The 27,529-nt window shown below is 44.7% G+C and overlaps 1 protein-coding gene and 1 non-coding gene across 3 annotated transcripts in view; both read left to right on the top strand.

Moving 5' to 3' along the window:
• Positions 1–27,529, top strand: part of LOC126982599 (protein gooseberry-neuro-like) — a 239,954-nt gene that overhangs the window by 91,002 nt on the left and 121,423 nt on the right. The window contains exon 2 of one of the 2 annotated variants that reach the window (XM_050834780.1): positions 5,202–5,288. Coding sequence is in view for 1 of the 2 variants with exons in the window: in XM_050834779.1 (XP_050690736.1) it covers positions 12,014–12,083 (70 nt within the window). In the remaining variant the exon portion in view is untranslated. Of the gene's footprint in view, positions 1–5,201; positions 5,289–9,163; positions 12,084–27,529 lie in introns of those variants that run through there. The other variant, XM_050834779.1, reaches the window with a different exon arrangement.
• Trnak-uuu (transfer RNA lysine (anticodon UUU)) lies at positions 20,624–20,696 on the top strand. The gene has a single exon. It is a non-coding gene; the product is annotated as a tRNA-Lys (tRNA).

Raw genomic sequence — 27,529 nt, 5'->3', positions numbered from 1 at the left:
CACCTCCGAGTCATTACAGTAACGAGGCTGCAGCGACCTTTTACCCAATCGCATTAACTACCACAATCAGGCGAGGCCATAATCGTGCCGTTGAAATTAACATATAAACCAACTCTTGCGGCTCCGCGGCGGCCGGCGGGGACACGGGAGGGGCGATGATGCCATTCCCATGCAGTGCGCGTGTGCGGGCCCGGCGTCCTCCCTCAGCTGGTTCCTACTAATTGATACAAACGATTCTACCGCGAAATATATTATCCTGCACTGAGTCTCTGTTCTCCATTATACCTTAAAGAGAGTAAGGCATGGGCAGGTTAGTCCGGGGTGCCGCCGCCGTGAGGGACCCGAGAGCGTTCGCGCGCAGGGCCCCGTGCGAGCCGAGGCGGGGCGGCGAGTCACCTGTTAATGACGTGCAGGTTTGTTTACGCCACATCCAGCTGGGCGCACCTGAGTTATCGCCGCCAGGACGCTGCGATGAAGCTGTTCCGCGGAGACAGCGGCGCCGGGATGGAAGGCAAGGAAAGGGGAGGGAATGGCGGGAGACACTGCTTGAATGAAAAAAAAGTAGTTATAGTGGAAAAAGGAACAATATAATAAAACAAATTGTCTGTTGGAGGAAATGAGAGGGAAAGAGAGAGATTGGAGGAAGAAACTGCTTGGATGAGGAAAGTAGATAGTTTGTAGAAAAAAAGTGTAACGCTTTTGATGAAAATGGAGGAAAGTGAGGGAATGGAGGACGGCACTGCTTGAATTAAGAAATCAGAAGAGGTAGTTATGTGCGGAAAAATGAAGGAGGTGAAAGGCAATAGCTCCGGGCAGGAAAGGTAACGGAGGAAAAGAGGCTAACACACTGTTGGGATGAGGAGAGTAAAATAAGTCGTCGTGTAAAAAGAAGAAACAGGAAAGAGGGGCGTTGGGAAGGAAGAGGATGAGAAAAAGGAGAGTGGCGAATTAAAGACAAAACTTTACTTAAATGAGGAATCTGAAAGATTTGTATACCAAAAAAAAAAAAGTCGATCATCGAAGATTCTTGTCAGTGGTGGAATTAAGATGCTGTTGACAAAATGAGGCGCCCAGAATGAAAAGGAAGGGAAAGAAAAAAGGAAAGAAGTTATGGTTGAATAAGTAATAAAAGCAATGAAGTGTTTAAAAATATTTCAAAAAGGAAAGCATAAGCAAGTGAAAGTTACCTCCTACATACACAACAGCAACAACAACAATAGGAACAACCCCCCCCCCCCCCCACACACACACGCATACTTTAATCTCCTCTACATTTGACGCCTGAATTTACTACACCCCGTTGTCTCATTCATGTATAATTCTCGGCACACCTTCCGCTCGCACTATTAGGCTGCCTCTCGCCCCAGCGTGTACGTAAAGTGTCGATTAATGCAAAGTAAATGCTCGGTTTGGCGTCCCGTGGCAGCCTCCCCCTGGGCCCAGCCGTTGCGGGAGGTGTGGAGGAGGTGGGAGAGCGCAGGACGTGTCGGGAAAGTAAAACAAAGACAGGTAAACAGAATGCAGAGGGACAGAGAGATAGATTAAGGTAAATGTACAAGAGAAAAGGACGTACAAACATGAGGTAATAGAAAGAGATCCAAAGAGAAAGATGTGTTGAGCAAGTAAAACAAAGACGGATAAAAAAGGCAATACAGAAGGCCAGAGAGATAGGCTGATGCAAATGTATATTATAAAGAGAAATACAAGCAAGAGATAACAGAAAGAGATACAAAGAGGAGAATGTGATGGGAAGGCTAAACAAAGATGGACAAGCAGGAGACAGAATACAGAAGGACACCATGATAGATTAAATAAGGTAAACGTAAAAGAGAAGGAGAGATACAGACAAGAGATAATAAGAGATATCAAATGCAGTACTTGATGAGAAAATAAAACACATATGAGCAAACGAAAAATACAGAGTGCAAAGGGAGAAAGAGATAACTGCGGTAAATCTATATTAAAAGGAGTATACAAAATAAGTTAAAAGAAATAGATACAAAAAGGAGGATGTGAAGAGAAAGTAAAACAAAGATGAGCAAACAGAAAAACGCAGTGCATCGGGACAAAGAGATATACTGAAATGAGTTTATTTAAGAGATAAACAGACAAGAGATATTGGAAAGAGATGCGGAGGGAAAGTAAAGCAAAGACAGGCAAACGAAGACGAAATGCAGAAGAGCTAAGACTAAGACTAAGTTGAATTTACAAGAGGATGAGGCGTTCAGACAAGACATAATGGAAGGAGACGCAAAGAACAGGACGTGTTGAGAATGTAAAACGCAAACCTTCATACGGAAAGACAAAATTCAAAGACGTAGAGAAAAGCTGATTTAACCCCTTGGATGCGGATTTCCTACAAGAGATCATTAAGCTACAGGAGTGGAAGAAAAAGTGGCTGCTCCAATTTAGTGAAGAAAAATGTGAAGTCATGCATCTTGGGAGGGGAAATACAGCATACCAATACCACATGCGAAACAGTCCACTACCCACCACAGAGGCACAGAAAGACTTGGGAGCATATGTTACCAGGCTACCAGTGAAGGCAAAATCCGTGCCAATCGCAGCGGACGAGTTAAGAACGCAGCCTAGCGGAAGATACATGCAGGCGATGGATAACAGACATAAAAGCAGAGATAAAAAGATAGAGCGAGGCCAATACATAGGATAAAGAAAGAGACTAGACATGCAGACAACAAACGATAGGTAAAAAAAAACAATGGAGGTCATACATAAAAAAACACATATTCCATTTTTTTCCCTTGAGTCGCCTCCTTAACGGCAAAAAGATATACAAAGGCAGAGTATATTAGATAAGACTAAGAGGATGGACCAAGGTTAAGAGGCAAGAACAGACAAAAAGAGAGGGCGTGTTGGTAAGAGGGTGGATGAGTGGTGAGGCGGGTGGATGATGAAATGGTTGGGCGGAGAGAGGTAGCTGGTGGGTGAGCAGGTTAGGGATGGAGTGGTGGAGTGAAGGAGTGGATAGATGAGCTTTGGAGTGAGAAAGTAGATGAATAGTGGAGAGAATAGATGAGTGGCGGAGTAGATAAATGGGTACGGAGTTGGTCTAATGATGGAGTTTTAAAATGAGAGAGTGGGTTGCTGGAATGGATGAACTGGTAAAGAAGAGGATGGTGTGATGATGGATGTTTGGAATAAAAAAAAAGGGATTGTGGTATGGATGAAAAGATGGGGTGATGAAACGGATGAACTGGTGGAGTGGTGGAGTGATGTAGTGGATGAACTGGTAAGGAAGAAAATGGTGTAGTGACGGAGCTTTGGAATGAGCAAGTGGAGTGGTGAAGTGGATGAACTGATGGAGTGGTGAAGTGGATGAAAGGGTAAAGAAGAGAATGGTATAGTGACGGAGTATTGGAATGTAAGAGTGGTGCTGGAGTGGATGAACGAGTGGTGTTGGAGTGGATGAACTGATGGAGTGGTGAAGTGGATGAAAGGGTAATGAAGAGAATGGTATAGTGACGGAGTATTGGAATGTAAGAGTGGTGCTGGAGTGGATGAACGAGTGGTGTTGGAGTGGATGAACTAGTGGAATGATGGAGTGGATGAACTGATGGAGTGGTGAAGTGGATGAAAGGGTAATGAAGAGAATGGTATAGTGACGGAGTATTGGAATGTAAGAGTGGTGCTGGAGTGGATGAACGAGTGGTGTTGGAGTGGATGAACTAGTGGAGTAGTGGAGTGAGGGAGTGCCGGGGCGGGGAGCAGCGTAACGCGGTGGCCATGTCAGTGCTCAACCAATTACTTGTTGGCTGTGTTAATTGGGTGACGGGGGGAGAAGGGGGGAGAGGGGGCAAGGGGGGAGGGGAGAGAGGGAGGGTGTGTGGGTGATGAGTTGCGACCACCTGCGGCTACCTCCAATCTCTCCCTCCCTTCCCATCCTCCTTCTCCTCCTCCTGCTCTCTTCTTCCCTCCCGTGCTACCTCTCTCCCTCCATCTCCCTCCCTCCCTCCCTACCCACCTACTGTACCTACCTCCTCTCATCCAGTCCCTTCCACTCCCTCACCCTCCCTTCTGTCACCCCCTCCCACCCTCATTTTCTCCCTCCCTCCACCGCATTGCATACTACTTAGGTTCACCACCATCATCACCACTCATCACCACTACCACCACTTCACCACTACCACTACTGCATCACCATACTATAACCATACCATTATTATCATCCCACCACCACGCTACCACACTGTTATCATACCACCACTGCATAACATCACCACCACTACCACCACCACCACGCCTGCAATACCATCATCACCACCACAATTGCAATACCTCCACCACCACCACCATGCATGCAACATCACCACCACCACCTCCTTGCACCACCACATACCAGCCACCGCCACCACATTCCTACCCCCCCACAGCTTGGGACTCGTACAAACACGCGTCTTGCCGCCCACGGATACAATTTTCAAAAGTTATTCAGTTCATTAACAGATTGATAATAGAAAGAAAGAATCGTTCGCCTCCTCCTACTATTGTGTTTTTTTATATGCCTCAGCCTCGCCCTTCCCTTCCCTCCCTCTCTCCCTCCCTCCCTCCTCCATCAACCTAATCACTGTACCAGGGTAGTATTGTATGAACACAAATAAGTTCTCGGTATAAATATAAGTCAAGATGTAAATAACTTTATAAAACACATTCAAGTTCATGGCACAAAGTTGATGGTATAAAGTTATTTGATCCGTAAAGCTATTTTGATCATTTCCTGCGCTCCCAGATTTCGGATAACTGTTTATCAAATTATAGTTTCCTGCCTTCAAGAATTATAGGCTGTCAATTTTTAAGGTGATTTAAGATTTTTTCGTTTGTATGAATTAGGATTGCTGTGTTTTTATGTCTTGTGGGAATCGGATTTATGATTTTTGCTGTATTATAAATCACAACAAATCAGACTTTTATGTTTACGTTTTTCTTTTTTATAATAAGAGAAGAGACAAACCACGGGCTACACAAAATATATAAATAATACTTCTAAGTTGCTCCTCCACAAAGTAAAACATATTATATGCTTACATTGTTATTACTTTTCATTTATCTCCTATCGTTTGTTCGTTCTCTTCAGACTACGATTTATCGAGTAGTATTTAATGTAACTTTATTTCTTTTATTACAGACCACTGATTATCGTGTATATATCCATGCAACTTTACTGTTTATTTGTTCCACTGCAGGCTACGTGTGTTCGTGTTCACTGAGGGGCAGGAGAGGTTCTTAGACGCAGCTACAGTGAGGATGCGGAAGGAGATTTCAACGAGTTCGTAAGTACCCATCTTTTGAATTTTCTCTCCAATCCTTTTGACCAATTTAGCGTGCATGTGTTTTCCTTTTCTCTTCCTACTCAGCTATTGCAGTCCTGATGTTGTTATGATCTTCACTCGTTTTTCGCCAGATTAATTTTTGTCCCACTGATCTTTGCTCCTTTGTGTGTTTATGATCCCGTATTATTTATCGTAATATAACAGCACACGGATTTGCTTGCTGTCCTTTACGTCTTCGTCAAAGCATTCGTCTCTGGTGCCTCAACGTGGGTACTTGTGGATAGGGCGGATCTTACTCGCACCGGGCACTCAAATAACTTTAACATAACGCTGTCTTCCTGAGCGGGTCCCGTTACCTTGGTTGTGTGTGTCTTTATGCTTTCATTTAGAGCAGCGTCTAGCGAGCTTTTTTTGTTTTTTGTTTTTGTTTTTCGCCCTGAAGCTGCTTCCCTTGGCGTAAAAAGAATCATTTTCGATCTTTAATCCATTACTTTTTACTGCATTACTCTTTTTCTCCATTACTCATCTTTAATTCCTTACTCCAGCTATGAAATTGTTATCTCCTGTCTTCTTTATGTCTGTGTTTCCTCCTAATATTCTCTCACAGTTTTGCTTTCAATTTCTTCTTATGACCTTCCCCAAAGCAGTTCACGTTTATTTTTTTCCTTGCATTTTTTCTCTCATATTTCCTTCGTTAAAGCCCTCTTCTGGTCTCCTTATTTTATCTTCACCCTCTCATTCCTTCTTCATAATTTTCCTTTATGCTTTTTCCCGTCTACTTTTCCTCTAGTAATTCCTTCTTTACAGCCCACTTTGAGTTTTTTTTTTTTTTCCTCCCTCTTATTCGTTCCTCAGTCTCCTTCTTATCTTTCTCCTATCCAACTTCCCGCCCATATTTTGCCTTTCTTTTCCTCGCTTACCCTCCTTTATTCCTTCCTTCACTACATCTTTCTTTTTTCTATTTTCTTGCCTGTTATCTCTTCCCATTTTCTCTTTCATTCGTCCCAATATCTCTTACGTTTGCTTCTCTTACCTATTTTTCCATTCTCGCCCTCTCTCCTTCCTTCTATTCCTTCATCTCTCTTCGTCTCATCTCTTACTTCTCATTCCTTACCCTTTTTTACCTCTACTTTTTTCCATTTTCTTTCTCATCCCGTTACCTGGAATCTCAAACCTTCATATTTTTCGCTTTCCTTTATTTTTGCCCTCACAATCACGTTGCAGTCTTTACCAACGTCTTAACTTCTCTCCCCTCCAAGTTTTTCCCTTAGCCTTCTTCCTTCCTTTCCTTCCTTTCATCTCCCCCTCCCCCCGTCTGTAATTTCAAACCATCATAATTTCAACTCCCTTTATTTTTTTGTTCATAATCTCATTGCTATCTTTATGATTTCCAACGTCTTAACTTCTCTCACCCACTTTACTATTGCCCCTTACCCCCTTCCTTCCTTCCTTCCTTCCTTTCACCTCTTCATCGCCGCCTCCCTTCCTCTCCCTCTCCTACCCCTATGGCCTGGCCTCTGAGCGGAGTTATGTGGGCGCGGACACAGGTTTCCGAGCACCGGGTGAGCGCCGGCCGGACTGCAGCACGGAGACACTAATGGGGCTTAGTTATAGCGGCCGCAAACACACCTTCCATTGTTTGCCGGCCGCCTCTCCCTCCCTTCCTCCCTCCCCGACCCTCTCTCCCAGGCTCCCTGTTCCCTGGTCCTATCCCTCTCCCTTTACTCCTTGTCTTTCTCCTGGGTCTTCTCCTCTCATCTCTTTCTTGCTTCCTCCTATTTCTCTCTTTCCTCAGCTACTTTATCTTTCCTAGTCATCCTCTTCTTCCTTCTTGCCTTCCCTTCCCTCATACCTTCTCACCGTCCCTATCCCCTATTTTCTTTTTTTTGTTTCTTATTTCCATCTCTTACACCCTCATTCCTCTCCTCATACGATCTTCTAGTCCCTCTCTTTCCCTATCGTCTTCCCTCTCCTCATACCTTATCTTAGCCCCTTCTTCCGTCTCTGTCCCCTTTTCTCTTCTTTCCTTTCCTTATCTCTTCTCGCCTCTCTTTCCGTCCCTCTCCTCATCCCTCTCCCTCTCATTCCTTCTTCCCATGCTTCATCCCTTCCTCCCCCAGCCTCTCTCTACTCCGGTACTCTCCCCAGCCCCTGTCTTCGTCTCTCTCCCCTCCTCATTCATCTTCCCGCCGCCGAGTCTCGCCATTAGTGATTGCTCCTCCCCGCCCACTCCTGCTTCCTCACTTTGTTTGGACCTTTGTTTATGCAGCTCTCTTATTACTAATTAATATTGTTTCTCCCGTCCTGTATTGGTATCCATTGACTCACCATCATTTATTACAACACTTTAATATCATCCAGCCTTTCCTTGGCCAGTCTGTGCTCTAGCGGTTTGTTTTTCTTTTCTTTGATTAGTATTGCACTTTTTTTATGTTAATACATCCTTCACTTTCTTCTTACTATTTGCCTGCTTTCATGTCCGATTTATTAATCTTTACTCTTCGTACTCTACACCTGCAGCCTCCTTTCAGTAGTTTGTTTTTGTTTCTTTGACTATTAGTATTAGTATTAGTATTATCACCATTTACCATTCATTCGTCACACTCTAACCCCCCCAAAAATCACGATACAACCCCCCACACACACAAAAAAAAATGTTCATATGGTGTTGATGTCGAAGAAAGTAATGATAATATTTTTGACTATGGGGGCGAGTGGAGGTGTGAGAGGGACAGGTGTGCAGGGGGAAGGGGGACGGAGGGGGAGAGTGGGGAAGGGAGGGGAAGGGAGAGGAGGGATAAGCAAAGGGGAATGCGGAATGGTGAGAGGTGAATAGGGAGAGAAGAATGAGTGATGAGCGGTGAGGTGAAGGAGCGAGGGAGGAGGAGGAGGAGGAGGAATGGGTATTTGGTAGAGGAAAGGGGGGTGGAGGTATTAAGATAGAGGGGAGGGGACTAAGTGAGGATGTAAGAAAATGAGAATGGGATTGAAAAGGAGAAGGGAAGGGAGGGTGATGGACGTAGAGGGGTGAAGAATGGGAGGAAAGGATGGGGAAGTAGATGGGGAAAAGGGGAGGAAAGATGAGGTAGAGTTGGGAAGGTGTAGGGGAGTTAAAAGGGAGAGAAGAGAGGTGAGTGGGAGAAAAGATGAAAAAGTTCGAGGGGAGAATTGTTGAAAAGGGAGAAGAGGAGGGAAGAGTGGGGGAAGGAGATGGAGATAGGGGGAGAAAAGGTGGGGTAGCTGGGGATGTAAAGGGGAGGTAAAAGGTGAGGGAAGAGGAGAGATGAGTGGGAGGAAAGGTGAGAAAATTCGAGGGGTGAGGGGGAGAAAAAAGGTGAAGGGGTGGACAGGGCTGGGGAGTTCGATGGGGGGAGGGGAGAAAGGGGGCAGGGGTAGTCCTGGCCACACTGATTTCGTGGCTGTCACCTTCGTCTCGTGGCTGGGGTGTGAACAGTGTGTGGTGGGGGGAAGGGGGGCAGAGAGGGGGAGGGTGGAGGCGAGGGGCGGGGTGCGGGGTGTTCTTATAAATAGCTTTCTCATCTCAAAAATGTGTTCGTATTATTGTTGTTGTTGTTGTTGTTGTCGTCCTCTTCGTCATCGTAGTATTCGTTTGCCGTCCATAACCACATACCTTTTTGAAAATATTATGTGATTTATAACAATTTATTTGTTGGTATTTTTTCGTATTTTTACTCTGCCGGTCCCCAAAAGTAGGTATTTATTTTCATATAGCTCAGATATATTCTTTACTGCAGAAAAAAATAATCATTTGAGTGAATTTAGCATCCACTTTTTCATACATTTTACCAGTGGCAGGCAGTCTTTTCTGAGAATGGTGACTTTTACGGATTTTTTTTTGCTCATTCTATATATGTCTAATATCTATATCTTTCTATGTCTTTGGCATCCGAGAAACAGACAAACAAATGCCTTGCGATCTTCCTCCCTTCGGCCTCTCACGGCTCAGAGAAGCGGCCGCCCACAACCCTTCCCTTCCATCACTCTTCCCCGACTGGCCGCTCGGCGCCCAGCGTGCAGGAAGCGTAAGAGGAAAATAGCTGGTCAGCGAGTGGCCAGATAAGCTGTGCTGACAGTCAGAAGCACCTCGCGCCCGCCAGTGATGTTCTTTTATGTTATTTTGATCTTGTCAGCGGCCTCAGTCCTCGTGAGTGACCGAAACCCAACGCCTCATCTCAGTGTTTAATGCTGCCTCTCAGATCTCTTCACTTCAATTGATTGTCATTGGCATTGTCTCCTTTTTCTAATGTTCGTTCCATTGAAGTGTCGCGCACGTGTTTTATGTAATATAGGGCTGTCGTTGACGTCGTCTGTGAACACGGTTGGATATGTTTTACTCTTGTCGAATGATTTGCAGCTGTGCAGCTGCTCAGCTGCGTGGACACTGGGCGCGGGTCCGTCTGTCAGGGTACAGCTGGTGCAGGCGGCCGCGGGGCAGCAGCGCCGCATTGCCCTGCAGCCTCCCGCGCCGGGTCCTCCGCTGCACCTCGTTATGTCGGCCCCGATCGGGAGTCAGAGCTGCTCGGGCATGGCTGGGTGCGCTGGGTTCGGCTGGGTATGTCGAGTCTATGAGGATAAACTGGATATGGGCGGGTGTGCCGGGTCGAGGCAGAGGTGGCGGGCGGGCATTGTTAGCGCGGGGAGGCGAGGGTCGGGGCGGCCCCCTGCCCGCCCGTCACGCCCATTACCGGGTCACCTGCCCACCCCGGGAGGGCGGGACGTGGGTGGTCCTCGTCACCTCGACACAACTTGTACCGATGAAGATTTCCAGCTGTCGATCTTCATTTGAATAAAGCGGCGTTGGGGGGCGGGGGCGAGGACGTCCCCCACGCGCCGGCCCGCTCGCCGCCCCGCCCCCGCCTGCCCCTCGCCGCCGCCGCGCCAGACTCTGGGCCCTACGCCGGGGCTTGTCAAGGACTAAATTGGCATGTCGAATCTGCTGCCCTGGTGCCCCCCAGTGCCTGGGTCCAGGTGGCCCTCCCACAATGCTTCGTGCCCTCTTTAGGATGAAAAGCGCATTCCGCTCCAGCGGCCGGCCAACGGGGCGGCGCGGCACCCACTGTAAGGCAGATACGTGCTGTATATCATTTCGGCTCACGGCCGCCTCCGCGCCAGACGTGCCCGCGACGCTTTGCTTGCTTCAGCTGTAATTCAGGCTGGAAGAAGGCGTGTAATCGCGTGTTTCTCCTGACAGGCATACGACACTGACGCGGCTCGCCCCGCTCCGTGATTGTGTGTATGTTTAAAGACCCCCTCGTGAAGAGGGGGCGCTGCGGCCTGGCTCCGCCTCCCGCGCCGCCGCACCCAATCAGCGCACGCTGCCCGCACATCAAACGACCGCCGCCGCCAGAGCCTCGCCGACCGCCAGTCTAGATGCGTTTCGAGTTTTGAGTTAATGTTGGTGTTTACATGAAGTTTAGCGCTGCAGTTCTCTTTACACATTTTCGTAGTCTGTTGTTGAAAATCACTAGTCGTGGCCCTGGCAGCGGCGGCGCGGCTTCCGTCAGTGTTGGCTCTCGTCGAGTGTGTCGGAGCCTCGCACTCAGGGCTGTCTCCTGCGCGGCTCCTCCGTGAACAAACCAGCTTCCGGATTCCTGCGCCCCTTGGGAGCCTGTCCTGCAGCAGGTGCGGCGCCCGGGAGGAGTGTCTCTTCGCTCAGCGGGTGAGGGGCGGCGGGGGAGCCATCGACGCCGACGCTGCCATACGTGCCTCCGCTACTGCTGCCCCCTGCGGCTGCTCCACTACCTCCTGCTGTGGCTTCATTTAGTGCCCGGTTACCCGTCCCACACACCCTCCGACGCCTTGTTTTCTCCGCTCAAAAAGAAAAAAAAGATTACTCCCGTCGGGTGCCGCCTAGAAGCATCATTCTCCGCGTAACGACCGGGATGCGGGAGGAATTTACCCTCAGGAAGTGCGAAGATTAATTAGTGGTAATTACCGCGAGGGGCAGGTGTTGTGTCCGGGCAGTGATGCTGGCCGCCCGCCCGCCAGGCAGCCGTCAATCACGAGGAGGCGAACCGAACGTCAGCGACTCAGGAAAACACACGTGATGGGAAAGGACACATCCATCAGGGCCAGTCTAGATTCCCTGCCGCCAGCGAGTCATCCGAGAAAGAGAAAGCGATAAAAAGACACTTTCCCTAATGTGTCACTATGTCATGAAGCCGCGCCTCTATTAGCGTCCGTCCTCAGTCTCCGTCCACAGCCGTGCCGCCGCCGCTGCCGCTGCCATCCAGAAACTACACTCGTGCCTTTCCCTGGACTCCTGGGAAGCAATACGTTTTTATATGCTTAAGAACTCTGAATTGAATTCATCTACGTCCGGAAGTTTAAATGGACAATATATTTCAAGGATTTACGGTAAACACATCCTGGCCGGGTGGACGCAACTACAAAGGTGCCGCGCCGAGTTTTTCACCGCCCGAAGATAACTGCCGCCGGTGTGACATCCTCCGCCCCGCCGTTCAAGGCTAGTGTGCCGGCGGCCGCGCGGCGCGAACTGTCCCATCATCCAGTGACCGCCCAAGGATCTAAAACACCCAGCAAGCGCCAGGAAGCTATCCATTCTCGAGCGTCCTTAGACTGAAGGAGCATCAGCATTCCGTCCACTGAAGACCTACCCTTGCCAGCCTCCAGAAGGTGGTGCCGCCGGTCCTCCGCCGCAGGTGGTGCGGGACCAGGCGCTTGCAGCCTCTTCCTCCTCCAGCATGGCGGTGTCGGCGGGGGCGCTTGGGCTCCCGCAGATGAGGCCAATCTTCTCCGGCTACCCCTTCCAAGGTAAGCTTGAGGGATGCCTGCCTCCCGATACACTCTCTTTGGTTTCCAGAATCACGCGGTGCCACTAAATTCAGGGTGATTTACTTTGCTCGTATATTTCCTGCGAGAGTTGCTGAGCGTGTAAGACTGAGCTAAGCCGCCTCCCGAGGGTGTTGATGGAGGACTCTCGCCACTCACTGCACGGGGAAAAAATCAATGTAGAAGCAGCTTTATCGGGACTTGGCAGTGATCTTGTTCCGTGCAGCGAGGCTGATGAACGTATGTGTGTGTGTGTGTGTGTGTGTGTGTGTGTGTGTGTCTTGCGTGAAGGCTTGTGGTGGTTCTTGAAGTGATGCAAGACAACACTCAGGTAGCATTGAAATCTCACCTTCCTCCCCCGCCCCCTCCTCCTCTACCCCCTGTCCCCTCTTCCCCCCGCCTTACCAGTTGCGTTGTTTCCCGTGAGGCCGGTGAGCGAGGCGACGTGAGCTCATCTCTCTTCCCCTGAAAATATAAACGCTCAGTCCACCCTGAATATATCCACTTCTCTTATTTAGCATCGAATTAACTTTACTATATCAACGCAAGATTTATATTTTGTGTTCGTGCTCATGAATGTTTTTTTATACCAGGATTTATCTTTGTTATTGTTTTTGTCTTTGTATTTACCTATTTGTGGTTTACAGGGCCTGAGTTAAGCTCGGATAGTCTTGTCTCCTTATTTATATGAGCTCAAATAGTCCTGTCTCCTTGTCTATATATATATATATTGTGTGTGTGTGTGTGTGTGTGTGTGTGTGTGTGTGTGTGTGTGTGGTCTTTGCCTTTTTTCCATTTATTATCCATCACTTCTTATTATTCTTGTTCTTTTTCTCTTCTTTTAAGCAGCATGAACCATCCTTTACCATTACTCACCAGTTTGACCACTCCTGCCAGTGAGCGTCTGTTCCGTTAAGTCTCCGCAGTCTCCCCGTCACACTACACGCCGCGGCAGCATCCAACTCTCCTCAACACACTCCATCACAACACACGTCTCCTCGCTACCTCAGATACGCTGCTGCATATTCTTTTTTACCCTTCTCTTCTCAGCACAGAGCTCCCTTCAGATAATGGAGAACCCACCTTTACTCTTCCCTTCTTGCCACCACAGCCACGCTATCATAACTGCTCCTACCACCATTAATTGTAAGCATAAAAACATAAGGAGTCTTCAAGAGGTCAGAAGGTCTATACAAGGAAGCTCCTGTAAACGCAACCCCACCTAAACTCACAATGCTTGAATTTTCTAACCTTTTCTTGAATGTATCTATCGCACTGGCACTCCCAATCTGACACCTACCCCTACCATCACAACTACCATTCTTTACTGCCACCAATACGACCACTGCCACAACCATGATTACCCTTGCCATCTCTTCCACCAGCACCCTAACCCTTACCACACCTACCATTCTTACCGCCACCACCATACCTACTACCCTACTGCCATTCCTGCCATCCTTTCCATATCACGTACTATATAGCTTTATTACTCTATCCTTCCACCGTTACCGCCTCCACTACAACCTCTCCCTTAGCTACTACCCCTGCAATCACTTCTTCCGCTTCATGGACGAGTAGCTTCTTCCCTCTACGTCCCTTACCTCTCTACTGCTCGTATCACCACCATAACCCCTGCCACCACCACTACCTTCTCTGCCATCACAGCGTACCCTTCTGCCTCACGTAGCCCCCTTACTCTGCCTCTGCCGTTTATACATACATTCACTATAGCCCCTGCCACCACCGCTACCACTCTGCAAGCACTACCAACCCTTCCGCCTCACGTAGCACCACTGTCTGTCCGCCGCTTCGAGTATCCCCTTCCGTCACACGCATACCGAGGACCAGCCCGTCACTCATTATGAAGCGGGAGCGCCACTGTGGACGGCTCTGTCTGTCTCGGCGTCTAATTTGTAATCCTTCGAGAGCTGGGCTGGAAATTCGCCATGGGTGCCCCGCGCGGTGCTGATCACGGCCGGCGGCGGTCCAGGGCTCGCCGCGGCCACGTCTGCACCCCGAGCGCCGCAGGAACACCGAGGGACGCGGTGGCCACCCTCCCGGATCCCAATCACGCGTCCGCCAGAAACCCTTGTAAAATGAGCACCGCGAATTAGCGTTGCGAAATACTTACGTTTATGCCTGTATGCAAATGAGGGCCGTGCGTGTACGTCTTTGGCTTAATTAGCTGAGCGTCGATAAATGAATGGATGGAGAAAGGCAGTTACGGCAATATATAGGCCATAAAGGACGATGCTTATGCAGCGGGATATCTTAAAGACGTGCCTCCCGCGGCCCCTGTGACGGAAACCCCGAAATGTGACGAGAAAAGCAATGGCCGCCGCCCTGTCCACCGCCCATTCGAATCGTCTCCTTCGTCAAGCCTGTCTCTCCCCGTCACCCATCTCCCACGTCTCCGGGGTGCTCCGTTAGCCCTCCGTCGGCTTCCTCCTGTCAGTGCTCGGCGGACGACGCGGCGGGAATGGCTTACGAAGAGGATCTGAATCTTCTTGACCTCAATGGGTGCTGCGGTAAATTCCAATTGGGTGTTGATGAGGGTACTCGATCCTGTCGGCGGATTTGATGCCCGGATTTTTTTGGCCCCGTCTCTGTCTGTAAAGCTGTTTCGGAATGTAAAATTGAAGTGAAAAGAAAGTTGGGCATATGGTATTTTTACGGATGATGATAGATTCTTTAGGTTGGTGTAATTAAAACTAATTTCAGGGTTTGATGACCTCGGATTTTTTGTCTCCGTCTCTGTCTCTAAAGTTATTTCAGAATGTAAGAGTAAAGTACAAATAAAAGTTAGACAAGTGATAGGTTTACTGATGATGGTAGATTCTTTAGGTTTTTGTAATTGAAAAAAAAAAAACTTCAGGATTTGATGACCTCGGACTCCTTATCTCTGTCGTCTCTGTCTTTAAAGCTGTTTCAGAACATAAAAAGTAAAATAAAGGAGTCAGACACACGATAATAGATTCTTTGGGCTGTTGTAATTAAGAATACTTTCAGGATTAATGTAAACGCTAGACGCTTATTATAATGGTTAACTGGCAGGCAGAGGACATGATGGGGTTGAGAAAGTGGTATACTCGGGTGCTGAAGTCCTCCTCCTCCTCCTCCTCCTCCTCCTCCTTCGTCCATCCGCCTCCGTCATGGCTGCCCAATTTGTAACGAGAAATGGGGACGACTGACCGAAGGGAGACGAAATTAATGACCTGTACGCAAAATGTGACCCATGTGAAGAAACCAATGAAACTTTAAGAGCATTTCAATGACTGCAATGGTGAGGAAGGATGTGGAGGTGATGGTGGTGATGGTGGTGGTGATGTTCTTTGTAGGTGTAGTTGTTGATGGTAGTGATGATGGTGGTGGTGATCGTAGTGGTTATATTGTTAGTAGGTATTTGTTGTTGATGGTGGTTCTGATGGGGATGGTGATAATGGTGGTGGTGATAGCGGTGGCAATAATAGTGGTGATATTATTAGTTTTTTTTATGATTGTGATGGTGAATTTGTTAGTAGGTGTTTGTTGATGGTAGTGGTAGTGATGATGGTGGTGGTGGTGGTGGTGGTAGTAAGGGTCTTTAAAGGTTGTAAGTGATTGTGATGTCGATGGTGTTAGTAGTTGTGGTGATAAAATGGTGGCAATCATGGTGGCGGTGAAGGTTGTAATGGTGTTGGTGATGGTGATGGTGTTTTAATGGTAATAATGAGTGTTGTGGTAGTTATGTATGTAATGGTATCATGGGATTTATGGCGAGAGAGAAAATGGGACTGATGGTGATGGTGATTTTGTAATGGTGAGGAGAGCAAAAACGATTCTGGGTTAAGGTTGAATACTTGACAGCAAGAAATAAATATAAAAAAGGTTAGGAGCATAATCTGAACTTTGGAGAGAGAGAGAGAGAAGAGAAGAGAAGAGAAGAGAAGAGAAGATAATAAACCAATCACTCAGCAGTCAGTCAATTAATATACGAAATAAATGTATACGTAAAAAAAATAAAACACAGGAACACAAAAAATAAGCTCCTGAGTAAACAGTAAAGTAAAACCAAATTATAACAAACGCTAAATCAATTAACAAAAGGTAAAGGCATCATAATCTCGTTTTTCTCTTACCTGAGCACTAAAACAAACAGACGCTTCCATTTAACAGTCGCTTCTGATCTCTATGACAATGTTTACCTGGCTCTCATCCCCTCACCTGCGCTTCCGTGTCACCTGCCCTTGATCTCTGTCTGCCTGTGTTTATCTTTGTGCCTGTCGGTTTCTGTTTGGCAGTCTGTATCCATCTCTCTCTCTCTCTCTCTCTCTCTCTCTCTCTCTCTCTCTCTCTCTCTCTCTCTCTCTCTCTCTCTCTCTCTCTCTCTCTCTCTCTCTCTCTCTCTCTCTCTCTCTCTCTCTCTCTCTCTCTCTCTCTCTCTCTCTCTCTCTCTCTCTCTCTCTCTCTCTCTCTCTCTCTCTTTTTCCATGTTTATTAAGTTATTTTAAATTTCCATGCGTACAGATCATTTTTCTTCTTTTAATGTTTAAATTTCTTGTCATTTTCATTTATATATTGTTATTTTCTTGTTGCCTTTCTTCATGTCTGCGTCGAGGTTCTGTTATTGTGTATTGTATCGTTTCCTTTCGACTACCGTCCTCTTCCTGTTCTGCCACTTCTTTTTGCCACTTTCTCTGCCACTGTATCATCTTTCTTATCTCTTCCTTCCTGTTCCTTCTTCATATGTTCCCGTCAGTGTTTGATGTTTTCATGTCATGCTTCTGTCTATAATTTCCCAGGGCTCTTTTTTGGGGGCTTGTAAATTTCTCCAATCTGTGGTGACGCCGGAATATTTTTATAAGGACTAACTCGCTTTTGTTGACCCCTCCCGCGATTCTTCACTTGATGGAAACTGCAATCGGTCGAAATTGAGGTTGTTGAATCGCTTATATATGATCTTTGGCCGTATAGCAGTCGTAAACAGTCCTCCATTGGTTGAATTCGAACAAAGCCTCAACTTTCACCATTTTCTACGTTCCTTCCTTCCCATTACGTTACAGTATGTTACATAAACAATACGTACTTGATGCAATCAAAGAACACTTGGCTTCTTTTTTTTCTGAGCACCGAACGGAACTCTTCACCATTTCTGTGTGTCAGTCCTTCAGACACGACCACCTTCCCAACGTTAGGATACAACATGTAAAGAAAACAACTATAATACAAATTCAGTGAGCTGATTTTTACTCTTTTCCTTCTCCGAGCGCTGGATCCAACTTTGGAAAATTTTGTGTTCTAACCATTCGGACACAAACTCCCCGATACTTTACAATATATTACTTGAAGAGAGTTATAATATACTGACAGCCCATCTTTTACGAAGTCTTTTTCTTCAAGCGTGGGACCCAAACTTTACCACTTTTGTTCCACCACCTCCCCAGTACAATACACTACATGAAAACAATTTCACTAGACTTCCGGCTCCACGTAACTTAACAACACATCACAAACATTACAATTACAATACAGTCTCCATAGATCTTTACTTCTTTTTCCTTTTCAGATCAAGACTACGTTCAACAATTGTGCCCAAACCACGCGACCATCACCTCCCTAATCCAATACATGACAAAATACACTTACAATAGCCTTCCGCCTTTCCTTGATTTAGCAATACTTCGCAAACCATACAATTTCAATACAGTCTCCACAGATTTTTCTTTTTTCTCTGAGTTCGGGATTCAATTTTCTACTAATTATCTTAAACCACGTGACCACCGCCTCCCCAATACTCGCTACACTCCATAACAACCTAACGACAATACAGTTGTTCCTCATGTTGAGTCTTCCTTTTCCCACCAAGAGTCCGCGTTTATCATGATTCTCAAACCATCTCTTCCTGCCTTTTCTCTTACCGTCCCTCTCTCCCTCCCTCTTTCTCATCGTTCCTTCCACCCTCCCTCCCTCCTTCCCTCTCCCTCACTCCATCTTCTCCCTCTCTCCATCCCTCCCTCCCTTCCTCTGTACTGGCGGCCATTAAGAGCTCACATGGCACGGAGAATACCAATGTCCATTCCTCGCTATGCCCGCCTCCCTCCCTCTCCCTCCCTCTCCTTCCCTCGTGGGTAGGCAAAGGGAGGGACGGAGGAAAGCCGGGACATGGAAGGGACGGGGCAGAGCAGGAGGGTTGGGCAAAGCAGTGAAGGAAGAAAAGGAATGCCGGCTAACTCGAAGGGATACACATGCCTTTTTTGGTTGTCCTTGTGGGCAGTGTGCGTTCGAGAAACTCCTATGATCATCGTCGTTTTGAAGGAAATAAATAGTTAGAAGAGACACTACAGTTTTTTTTTCTTTCATTTCGAGTAAAGTTATTTCGATTCATTTCTAGTCATGCAGTTTTCATTCCCACACACACTCACACACAAAAAAGATGAAGAGCAACGTCGTTATGAAGAAATGAAGGTAGTTAGAACGGACGCTACGTGAGATCTTTTATTTCCATTTTGAGTAAACTTGTTTCGATGCATTTTTAATTATCATGCAGTTTTCATTCACATATATATTTTAGGGCTTTTACTTCCGTCTAGAATTGACTAAATAAGTTTACTCTATATGGAAATAAAAGCCCTAAAATATGTATGTGAATGAAAACTGCATGATAATTAAAAATGCATCGAAATAACTTTACTCGAAAAAAAAAAAAACTAACGTAGCGTCTCTTTTAACGCTATTTATTTCCTTCATAACGACGATGATCATAGGAGTTTCTCGAACGCACATTGGTAACGAAGATAACCAAAAAGACATATGTATCCCTTTGTTATAGTTATAATTACCATGCAGTTTACGTTTTCACGCATACAAACTACTCCTCCCGCAGTATCTCCAACAGCTAAAGATCGCCTAACCAAAAGATCATGTTAACGGCTTCATTGAATTTTAATTCCCTTTCTGATACGGTGTTCTTTCTGTATTTGTAGGTGACATTTTTTTTTTAATATTAAGTTTTTTTTATGCATGTACAAGTCTTTCATGGCTCATGGTGGTATTCAGTTCATATCCAAGAAGCACTGTAACACCTTTTGCATTTTATTCGCCTGCTTCTCCTCAGTAAAGAGTTGTTTCCTTAAGTTCATGCAAGACAAAATTGCATTTTTATGAGGTTTTTGTTACTTAAAAAATGAAACACATGAACTACATGATCAGATGGAAACTAAACTACAAGTATACGTCATTAGCAGATAATCATGGTCATTGCCGCTTCACGGAGGATAGAATCAAGTATGCTCGTCACAGGAACACACAGTTGTGTTCGGAAAGCTGAAGTTCAGTGCATAATACAGATTATACAGAATAGGATAGAAACAAAAGATAGCTATATTGTACAACCGAAGCACGTTCTCAGCAAAACGCTAGCGTTTACAAATCTGCAAAAAGAAATAAGTATTTATGCGGAAGCACCCGACTCACGCTGTCTTGATGCGCCGCAGACACTACAAAGAGCTGGACAGTGAAGGAGGAGATTGCTATAATGTTTCACAACTGCCATCTGACGTAAAAGTACAATACTTGCTGCTACAATAAAAAAAAAAATCGATCAATAATAAAACGTGTAAATTTACAATAAAATAATATTGGTGATGATGATGATGACGATGATAATAATAAGAAGAAAAAGAACAACATGAAGAACAAAAGGAACAACAACAACAACAACAACAACAGCAACATAAAAAATGTAAAACAAAAGACGAAGGAAACAGCTGAAGAAAAATATACAAAAAACAATAAAAATATGAACGTATTGATGAAAATAATAACAATAATAATAATAGTAATATTAATAATAATTATAATAATAATGATAATAATAATAATTTTGATAATAATAATGATCAAAATGATAATAATATCCTAATAGTGATAATAAAAGTAATAATAATAACTTATTCTTATTATTTTTATTGCCATTATTATTATTATTATTATTATTATTATTATTATTATTATTATTATTATTATTATTATTATTATTATTATTATTATTATTATTATTATTACTGTTGTTGTTTTTGTTGTTATTATTATTATCATCATTATCGTCGCTATTTTTATAGATCCTACGACTATCAATCTAAGCAGTAATATATAATCACGATAATGATTATTTAAGTATGTTAATAATAGTAATAATGATAGCGATAATAATGATAATAATGATAATAATAATAATAATAATAATAATAATAATAATAATAATAATAATAATAATAATAATTTTAATAATAATTACTATTATCATCATTATTATAACATTACTAATATTCGTAATGATTCTATTATTGCTTTTACTTGTTATTCTTAGCAGACGAGGGACAATTCTCCCATAAAGGATTAGGTCAGTTCCTGTCATGATGGACAGTGGTCAGTCAACACGCCGCCGCACCCTCCGGTGCTAACCCGCTGATGCCGCGACTTTGCTCCCAGGCTGGTGATGAAAGCAGTTTTTATACCACCATGCAGACGTGTCTCTCCAAGCCCGGATAGCTCAGTCGGTAGAGCATTAGGCTTTTAACCTAAGGGTCCAGGGTTCGAGTCCCTGTTCGGGCGAAAGTTTTTTGTAATGTATATATTGATTTCAGATGCTCCATTACAGCACTGATTGTCCTCGGCAACGCTATTGACGGTAATATCGTTGCCAATAATAAAAAAATAAAAATAAAAATAAAAAATAAAAAATATAGTTCGTCCTCAAACATGCTGGCGCCCTGCGCAATTCCAGGCAGCCCCAGCACTGGCCAGTCCCGTAGCCCTCTTAAATTAAATGCTGATTTTCAAAGATTCATGGAAAAAAATAATATTATTATTATAATTATAATTATTATTATTATCATTATTATTATTGATTATATCCCAGCCAGGACTCGAACCACATGCGTGGCGCCCCCTGGCAGCCCCGCTGTACGGAGGAGGATTAACTTGCCTTTTTTTGGCCTATTATTATTATTATTATTATTATTATTATTATTATTATTATTATTATTATTATTATTATTATTATTATTATTATTATTATTATTATTATTATTATTATTATTACTATTATTAGTGTTACTACTACTACTACTATTACTACTGCTACTACTACTACTACTACTACTACTACTACTACTGCTACTATTACTACTACTACTATTGCTACTACTACTACTACTACTACTACTACTACTACTACTACTACTACTACTACTACTACTACTACTACTACTACTACTACTACTACTACTACTACTACTACTACTACTACTACTATTATTACTACTACTACTACTACTACTACTATTATTACTACTACTACTGCTACTACTACTACTATTACTGATAATGATGATAATAATAATAATAATAATAATAATAATAATAATAATAATAATAATAATAACAAAACTACTATCGCTGCTTTTTCTGTTATATGTAACAATGATAGTAATGACGGTACTATAAATCTTGCTTAGACAAGTCTAATTCTGGCCGCTGTCGTCAAGCCCTGTGCCAGTGTAGATTAAAGTCACCGCCACGCCCCAGCGAGTCTTGTGTGGCTGAGGAGGCGGTGCAATGCTACACACCTCCGTATGGGCAAGGTGGCAGAAGGCGCCGCTTTAGCGGTTTGAGCCCTGGCTGGGTTATTTCAGTAATGATAAATGAAAGAGAAAAATGCATAAAGGTGTACCATTAAGCGTGCTGTTTTCCATCTACAAGAACAAGAAAACTGGCCTCCCCGAGATAAAAAAAAATGCAGCTGCACTGTCTCAGCCAACCCAAGAGAATGCTGCGTGTGTTATCCAGAGGGCCCGCCAGTGAGCTATTTCTCGAGTGACGTGTTCCTGTTCCCTTTTTTCGGGCGACACCCGAGGGCCAGGCGGCGGATATCACGCCTTGGGGAAAATGCTAATTGGCCTAATTTTACAGGTAACGAAGAATTGGTTACAGGCACTTAGTGATTATACGCGAGCCTCGGCAGGCCCGCCAGCCCGCGGCCCTCACGAGGTGCGAGGACGACCAGCATCCTGCAGGACGTCACGCCGTCCTCCTTCTCTCGCCTCCTTATCTTTATATGGCATCCTGCTACGCCTCATCACACCCTCCTGCTTCGTGCCTTTCCTTATACGACATCCTGTAGGGTCTCGTAATATCCTTCTTCCTTCCTTCCCTAACATGGCTTACCACATCGACTCACCCACAATTCCTATCAGCTTTTTTTTTCGTTCAGCATCATGTAGGGACTTGTGATAAGTTCCTCCGAGTCCTTCCCCAATCATGGTGTCCTACGTTACCTACATATGCATCCTTACTCTTTGGTGTCCTTATTCGGTATCCTGTAGGGTCTCTTGGTATCCTTATCCCTTCATTCTTACCTAAACTTGACCTCGTGCATTACCTCACATTCAGCTTTGTGTTCCTCACTCAGTATCTTGTCGGACATCAACCTCATCTCTTTAATTCCATTCCCAACGCTATGTATTCGGCGCCTCCTTCATCCCCGTTTGTGTCTCCCTCCTTTTTTCTTTCGCCAACAGCAGGTTCTTTCTGTCACTGTTCTCACACTCTTTACCAGCTGCGTTCTCGTTGTTTTCATTCCCATTGTTTTCATTAACTATTCATACTGTGGCCCAAAAGTATAAGATCCGACTGATCTCACTTCTGCGTCCAGATAACCCGAGTCTGGTTCTGTTTATTCATGCGTACTAAAAATGCCAAGACGGTCCAACTTCATTCGCATCCCGTTCATGGGTGTTCATAACTCTCCTGACTGTGTCGCCGAAGGATTAATTTCCAGTCGCATGAACTCACTCCTTTGTCCCTATAGTCTTGCTGCTCCATCCATTCGCGCCGTGCGAGGACGGCCGAACTCATGAAAGTGCCTACCTACCACAAAGTCTTGCAAATCACAACACGTACACAGACACACACACACACACACACACACACACACACACACACACACACACACACACTCAGAACAGCAACACTGGCCATTACCATTCCCTCCACACCCACTACTACTCTCCATACAGATGCCTCCGTAGCTGCGTCTCTCCTGCAATCGCCTCCTCTTCACACACACGGCGGGACAGGAACACAAGCAACAGTAAATCATTTCGAGTTTCCCTCCGTCTCCCTTGTCACGTCACCGGCCGCGTCAAGTCTCGCCATGCAGCTCCGACAAGGCAGGGATTTAAAGCCATTTTCTTAAACATTTCAGCGCACAAACACACACATTTCGTAAGGGTTGTGGGCATTATAAGTAGCAGTTTTATGACCCTTTTGGTAGTTTGACCATTCTTCTGTACCATGAACCTAAAAAGGCACTCATTAGAACCCGATTGATTTCCTTTTCGGCCTCTGAAAATAGTAAATGTGTGTGATAAAAACGTCTGAGAACATTTAACAAGGTTTTCGTAGGAGTTTGGGGCATTTCCAGGGGTAGTTTTACGACCCTGGTGGCAGTCTGACCCTTCTTCTGTATCATGAGCCTAAATAAACACTTATTAGAACCCGATTGATCTCCATTTTGGTCTTTGGAAGTAGTTGATGTGAGAGGCAGAAACGTCTGACAATACCGACCTCAGCGCGGTACTCCGTCCTCGTCGCGGAGTACCAAGGGGCCGCGGGGCATTACTCATCGGTGTTTGGTATGCTTACGAAGTGGCCTGCACCCCGCCGCCGCCAACCAGCCCGCCGCCCCGTGGGAATGATGGAAAACAAAATGAAGTCAGCGTCATCTGTGGATTGGATTTTGTCTTGTCCTGCTCTTTTTTAATGAATGGACAAGATTGTGTTTGGCAGAAGTGTTTATTTTGTATGATATTAATGTTACCTTATTTTTTTACGACTCTGATTTCGTCGTGTAGTCTGTTTTGTATGTTCAAGCTAACTCTCGTCATTCTGTTCGTTTACCTAACACACACACACACACACACACACACACACACACACACACTTGGGCTACACGGAAGTACCCAGACGCATCGGAGTTACCCTGCGCGATACTCTCTTTATCTATCGCGTGTATGTGTACCAAATAACTACCTACAATCGTAACCTGAATACCCAGATCAGAAAAGTCACCCACGTATTAAGAGCCATTTACTTTGTGGCTCGCGTCCACTTTTCATCCCTCCACAAAGGTTAGTTGGTGTTGCACGGGGCCGCTCTCCATAACCCACTCCGTTTTACCCATCAGAAGCGTTTCACCATGACCCACGCCACCGCCTCCCGCTTGCCTTGTCTACTCCTGTGCTCACCGTGGACTCCATTCTGCTTTTTCCTAGCCTGTCAGCACATATTCCATTTAAAGGTCTCAGTCTTGTTATTAGTTTGTAAGAGACTGTTTAATTTATAATGCTGAAATTTTATTTGGGAGCTCTTGTATTGTTATATTTTGTCATGTTTTTGTCTGTTTTTTGTCTGTTTTCGTTTATGTCTGTTTGTGGGTGGTTCTGACTCCTTGTGTGTGTGTGTGTGTGTGTGTGTGTGTGTGTGTGTGTGTGTCTCTCTCTCTCTCTCTCTCTCTCTCTCTCTCTCTCTCTCTCTCTCTCTCTCTCTCTCTCTCTCTCTCTCTCTCTCTCTCTCTCTCTCTCTCTCTCACACACACACACACACACACACAAACCCCTCCCCCCACTCCCTCATCACCCCCACACACGAAGCTTACCAGACGAAAATTACCAGCCACGTTAATACAGATTTAATAGCCAGAGAGAATGTACAGTTTAGGGGGCACTCAACTCATCCGAAGCCGTCAGCACCACATTCAATTATTTTCACCTCCGCTCACCACCTGATCCCCTGCCTGGCCCTCGATCGGTCATGCATGAAGCACCAGCACCAGCACCCCCTCATGCACTGACTGGCGCCGCGCACACGTTCAGCATCGCGGGAGGAGGGTGGAGTCTAAAGTTAATTGTCTTAATAAGCTCTGGCTCTTCCTTTTTCTCGCCAAGTCTGTCTTCCACGAGTATCTTTATCCAGGTCTGATTTTTGTCGTTTTCAATTCAGTACTGCATGGTATTTTCTTACTCCGGATATTTCCCCATTCATACCCTCTGCTTTGATCTTCCTTCTTTTCGCTAAGTCTTTCTGCGGCCAGTATCTTCATTCTCGTCTTTTTTTTTTCTTTTTTGTCGTTTACAGTTAAGTGCTCCAAGTTCTTTTCTCTCTTCAGATACTTCCCCATTCATCCTCTTTACTTTTCTACTTGTGCCGTGTATTCATTCTTCGTTTTCATTTTGTCCCAAGCTTTTTTTCTTCCGGGTTTTCGTCCAGTCTTTTCTGTTGTTCCTTTTCAGCACTGTTACTGCGGCGATTATGATTCCCTCTTTTCATTCAGATTTTTTAGCCTTTCATTCTTGCTGTTTTACTTTTTTTTAAAGTTTCAGATCCGTTTTTTATCAGTTTCTCATTATAAACATTTCCTTTTTGTTTGTTTCTCATTTCATATCCTTGTTTCATTTTCCCGTCTTCTTTTGGTTTCATCTCAGCCCACCCCAAAATTTTCATGTATATTTTTCATCTCCATTTTCACGTCCCCCGTATTTTTTTTCTTCATCTTTCTTCCATTTTCCTTCCCTTCATCGTCCTCCCTCCTTCACCTCCACGGTCCGAATCGTACAACACCGGATCCTCTCGAAACTTTTTTTATTCTCTATTGGAACGGCAGCCCCAGTGGTTGACTTGTGTCCCGCTTCTCACCCCATGCGCTCAGCCACTCCATAACGCGTTCAATTATTGTGCCTCTTATATTTCTTAAACAATACTTCACTTTTCTTCTCACATGCCGGGATCGTCTCAAGCATTTAAGCAATTACGAACCAGAACCTCAGAGATCATTCCTGTCTTGCACTATTGTTTAAGTATTTACGGTTATAAGAAGTGTATAATCAGTGGAGGAAAATAGTGTTAGGTTACGTCATGCATTTCACGTGTTCGTAAATATAAGATGATTGTATTAACTGAAAATGAACGAAAGCTGCCTGGATTTTTTTCTTTAATTCAATCTTGCCAATCGTTTTGGAGAAGGAGAGAAAGTTCAGCGTTAGAGCAGACTCGTTTTCGACCTGTTCTTGACATGCAGGAAATCAACGAAGGTTTAAATGATTTTACAAACGTAATAGTGTGAAAATGAAAGCAAGAGGTTCATTTCCACTCATTCTTTACCTATCTGATGCGCTTGCACTTAGATAAACAGATAGATAGATATATAGATAGATAGATAGATAGACAGATAAACAGAATTTGTGAGCATATAGGAGACTCAGTGGACGTTTATGTAGCTAGAGTAAGGACATGGGAGCCAGCAGATGAAAGGGAAAGATGGACGATAGTAGGCAAAGAAAAGAGAATGGAAGAAAAGACGTAAGGAAAAATAAAGAAAAAGGCCGATAACTATCAAAGAACAAAAGAAATGTGATACAAGCAACTTTGAAGCAAGACGGAGCAGGATCGGTATTCGTGGCGGCGTCCATCGTGTCCTGAAGTCCGCGCCGCGCCTCCCGAGCCACGCTTGTGTGAGGTACCCAAGCGAGGCGTCTACCGGGCGGCCACTGCTCGGCATGGGTGCCCGCGTAGAGGGGCTGCCGGCCACCTGGGCTTTAACGAGTTACATGAAGGATTCAGGATGGGACGCGCGGTTTATCTCAGAGTCAGTTTGTGGATGTGACTCATAGAGAGAGCAGCGACAAAGCGAACCTTTTTTTCTTTATCTTTTTTATTGCCCTCGAGAGGCCTCCTTTGCTGTTGAAAAAGTTGTGTTTGAGTCGTAACTTATAAAGGAAGTTTTTGTAAAGGAGTTAAGTAGCTGTTTTTGTTATAACTCATTTACAAAAGAAGGTTGGAGGGAGTTCTTGAGCTGTGACATGGAGTGATTTTTGCTTTGAAGTAAAAGTGTGTCTTAAACACAACGTTTGTTTTTAAGTTAAAGGATATGACTTGTATAGCCAGCTTACAGAAAAAGATATTGATGTTATGATATGTATATAATCTATTTAGGGAGTTTTGGTTATCAATAAGATTGTTATGTGACTTTATAGAGTTTTATCTGAAAATAGATCGTGATTGTGACTTACATAGGGAGCTTTTCGTACGAGGTTATGTTGTAAACGTAACCTTTGATTGTTTCTTTGAGTTGGAGAGTTTTCTATAACAAAAATGTGTGTGTGGCTTGTAAATTGCGAGTTTTCTGCTGTCAGGTCATGGATGTGACTCGTAGAGTTCTACGAAGAATCTAGTTGCACATTTAAGATTTATGCAGTTTTGCGGAGAAGTGAGAAGTCTGGTTGTGTGTAATTGACTTTTCTACTAAATATATTTGACGAAGAATTGAAATTATATATTTGACTGTAATTTTCAAGAAACGTATATAGAAATTCAGTTTTGCCACAGTT

This window comes from Eriocheir sinensis, chromosome 51 (assembly GCF_024679095.1).
Source record: "Eriocheir sinensis breed Jianghai 21 chromosome 51, ASM2467909v1, whole genome shotgun sequence".
Taxonomy (NCBI): Eukaryota; Metazoa; Arthropoda; class Malacostraca; order Decapoda; family Varunidae; genus Eriocheir; species Eriocheir sinensis.
This window is presented reverse-complemented; position numbering and strand designations above follow the sequence as displayed.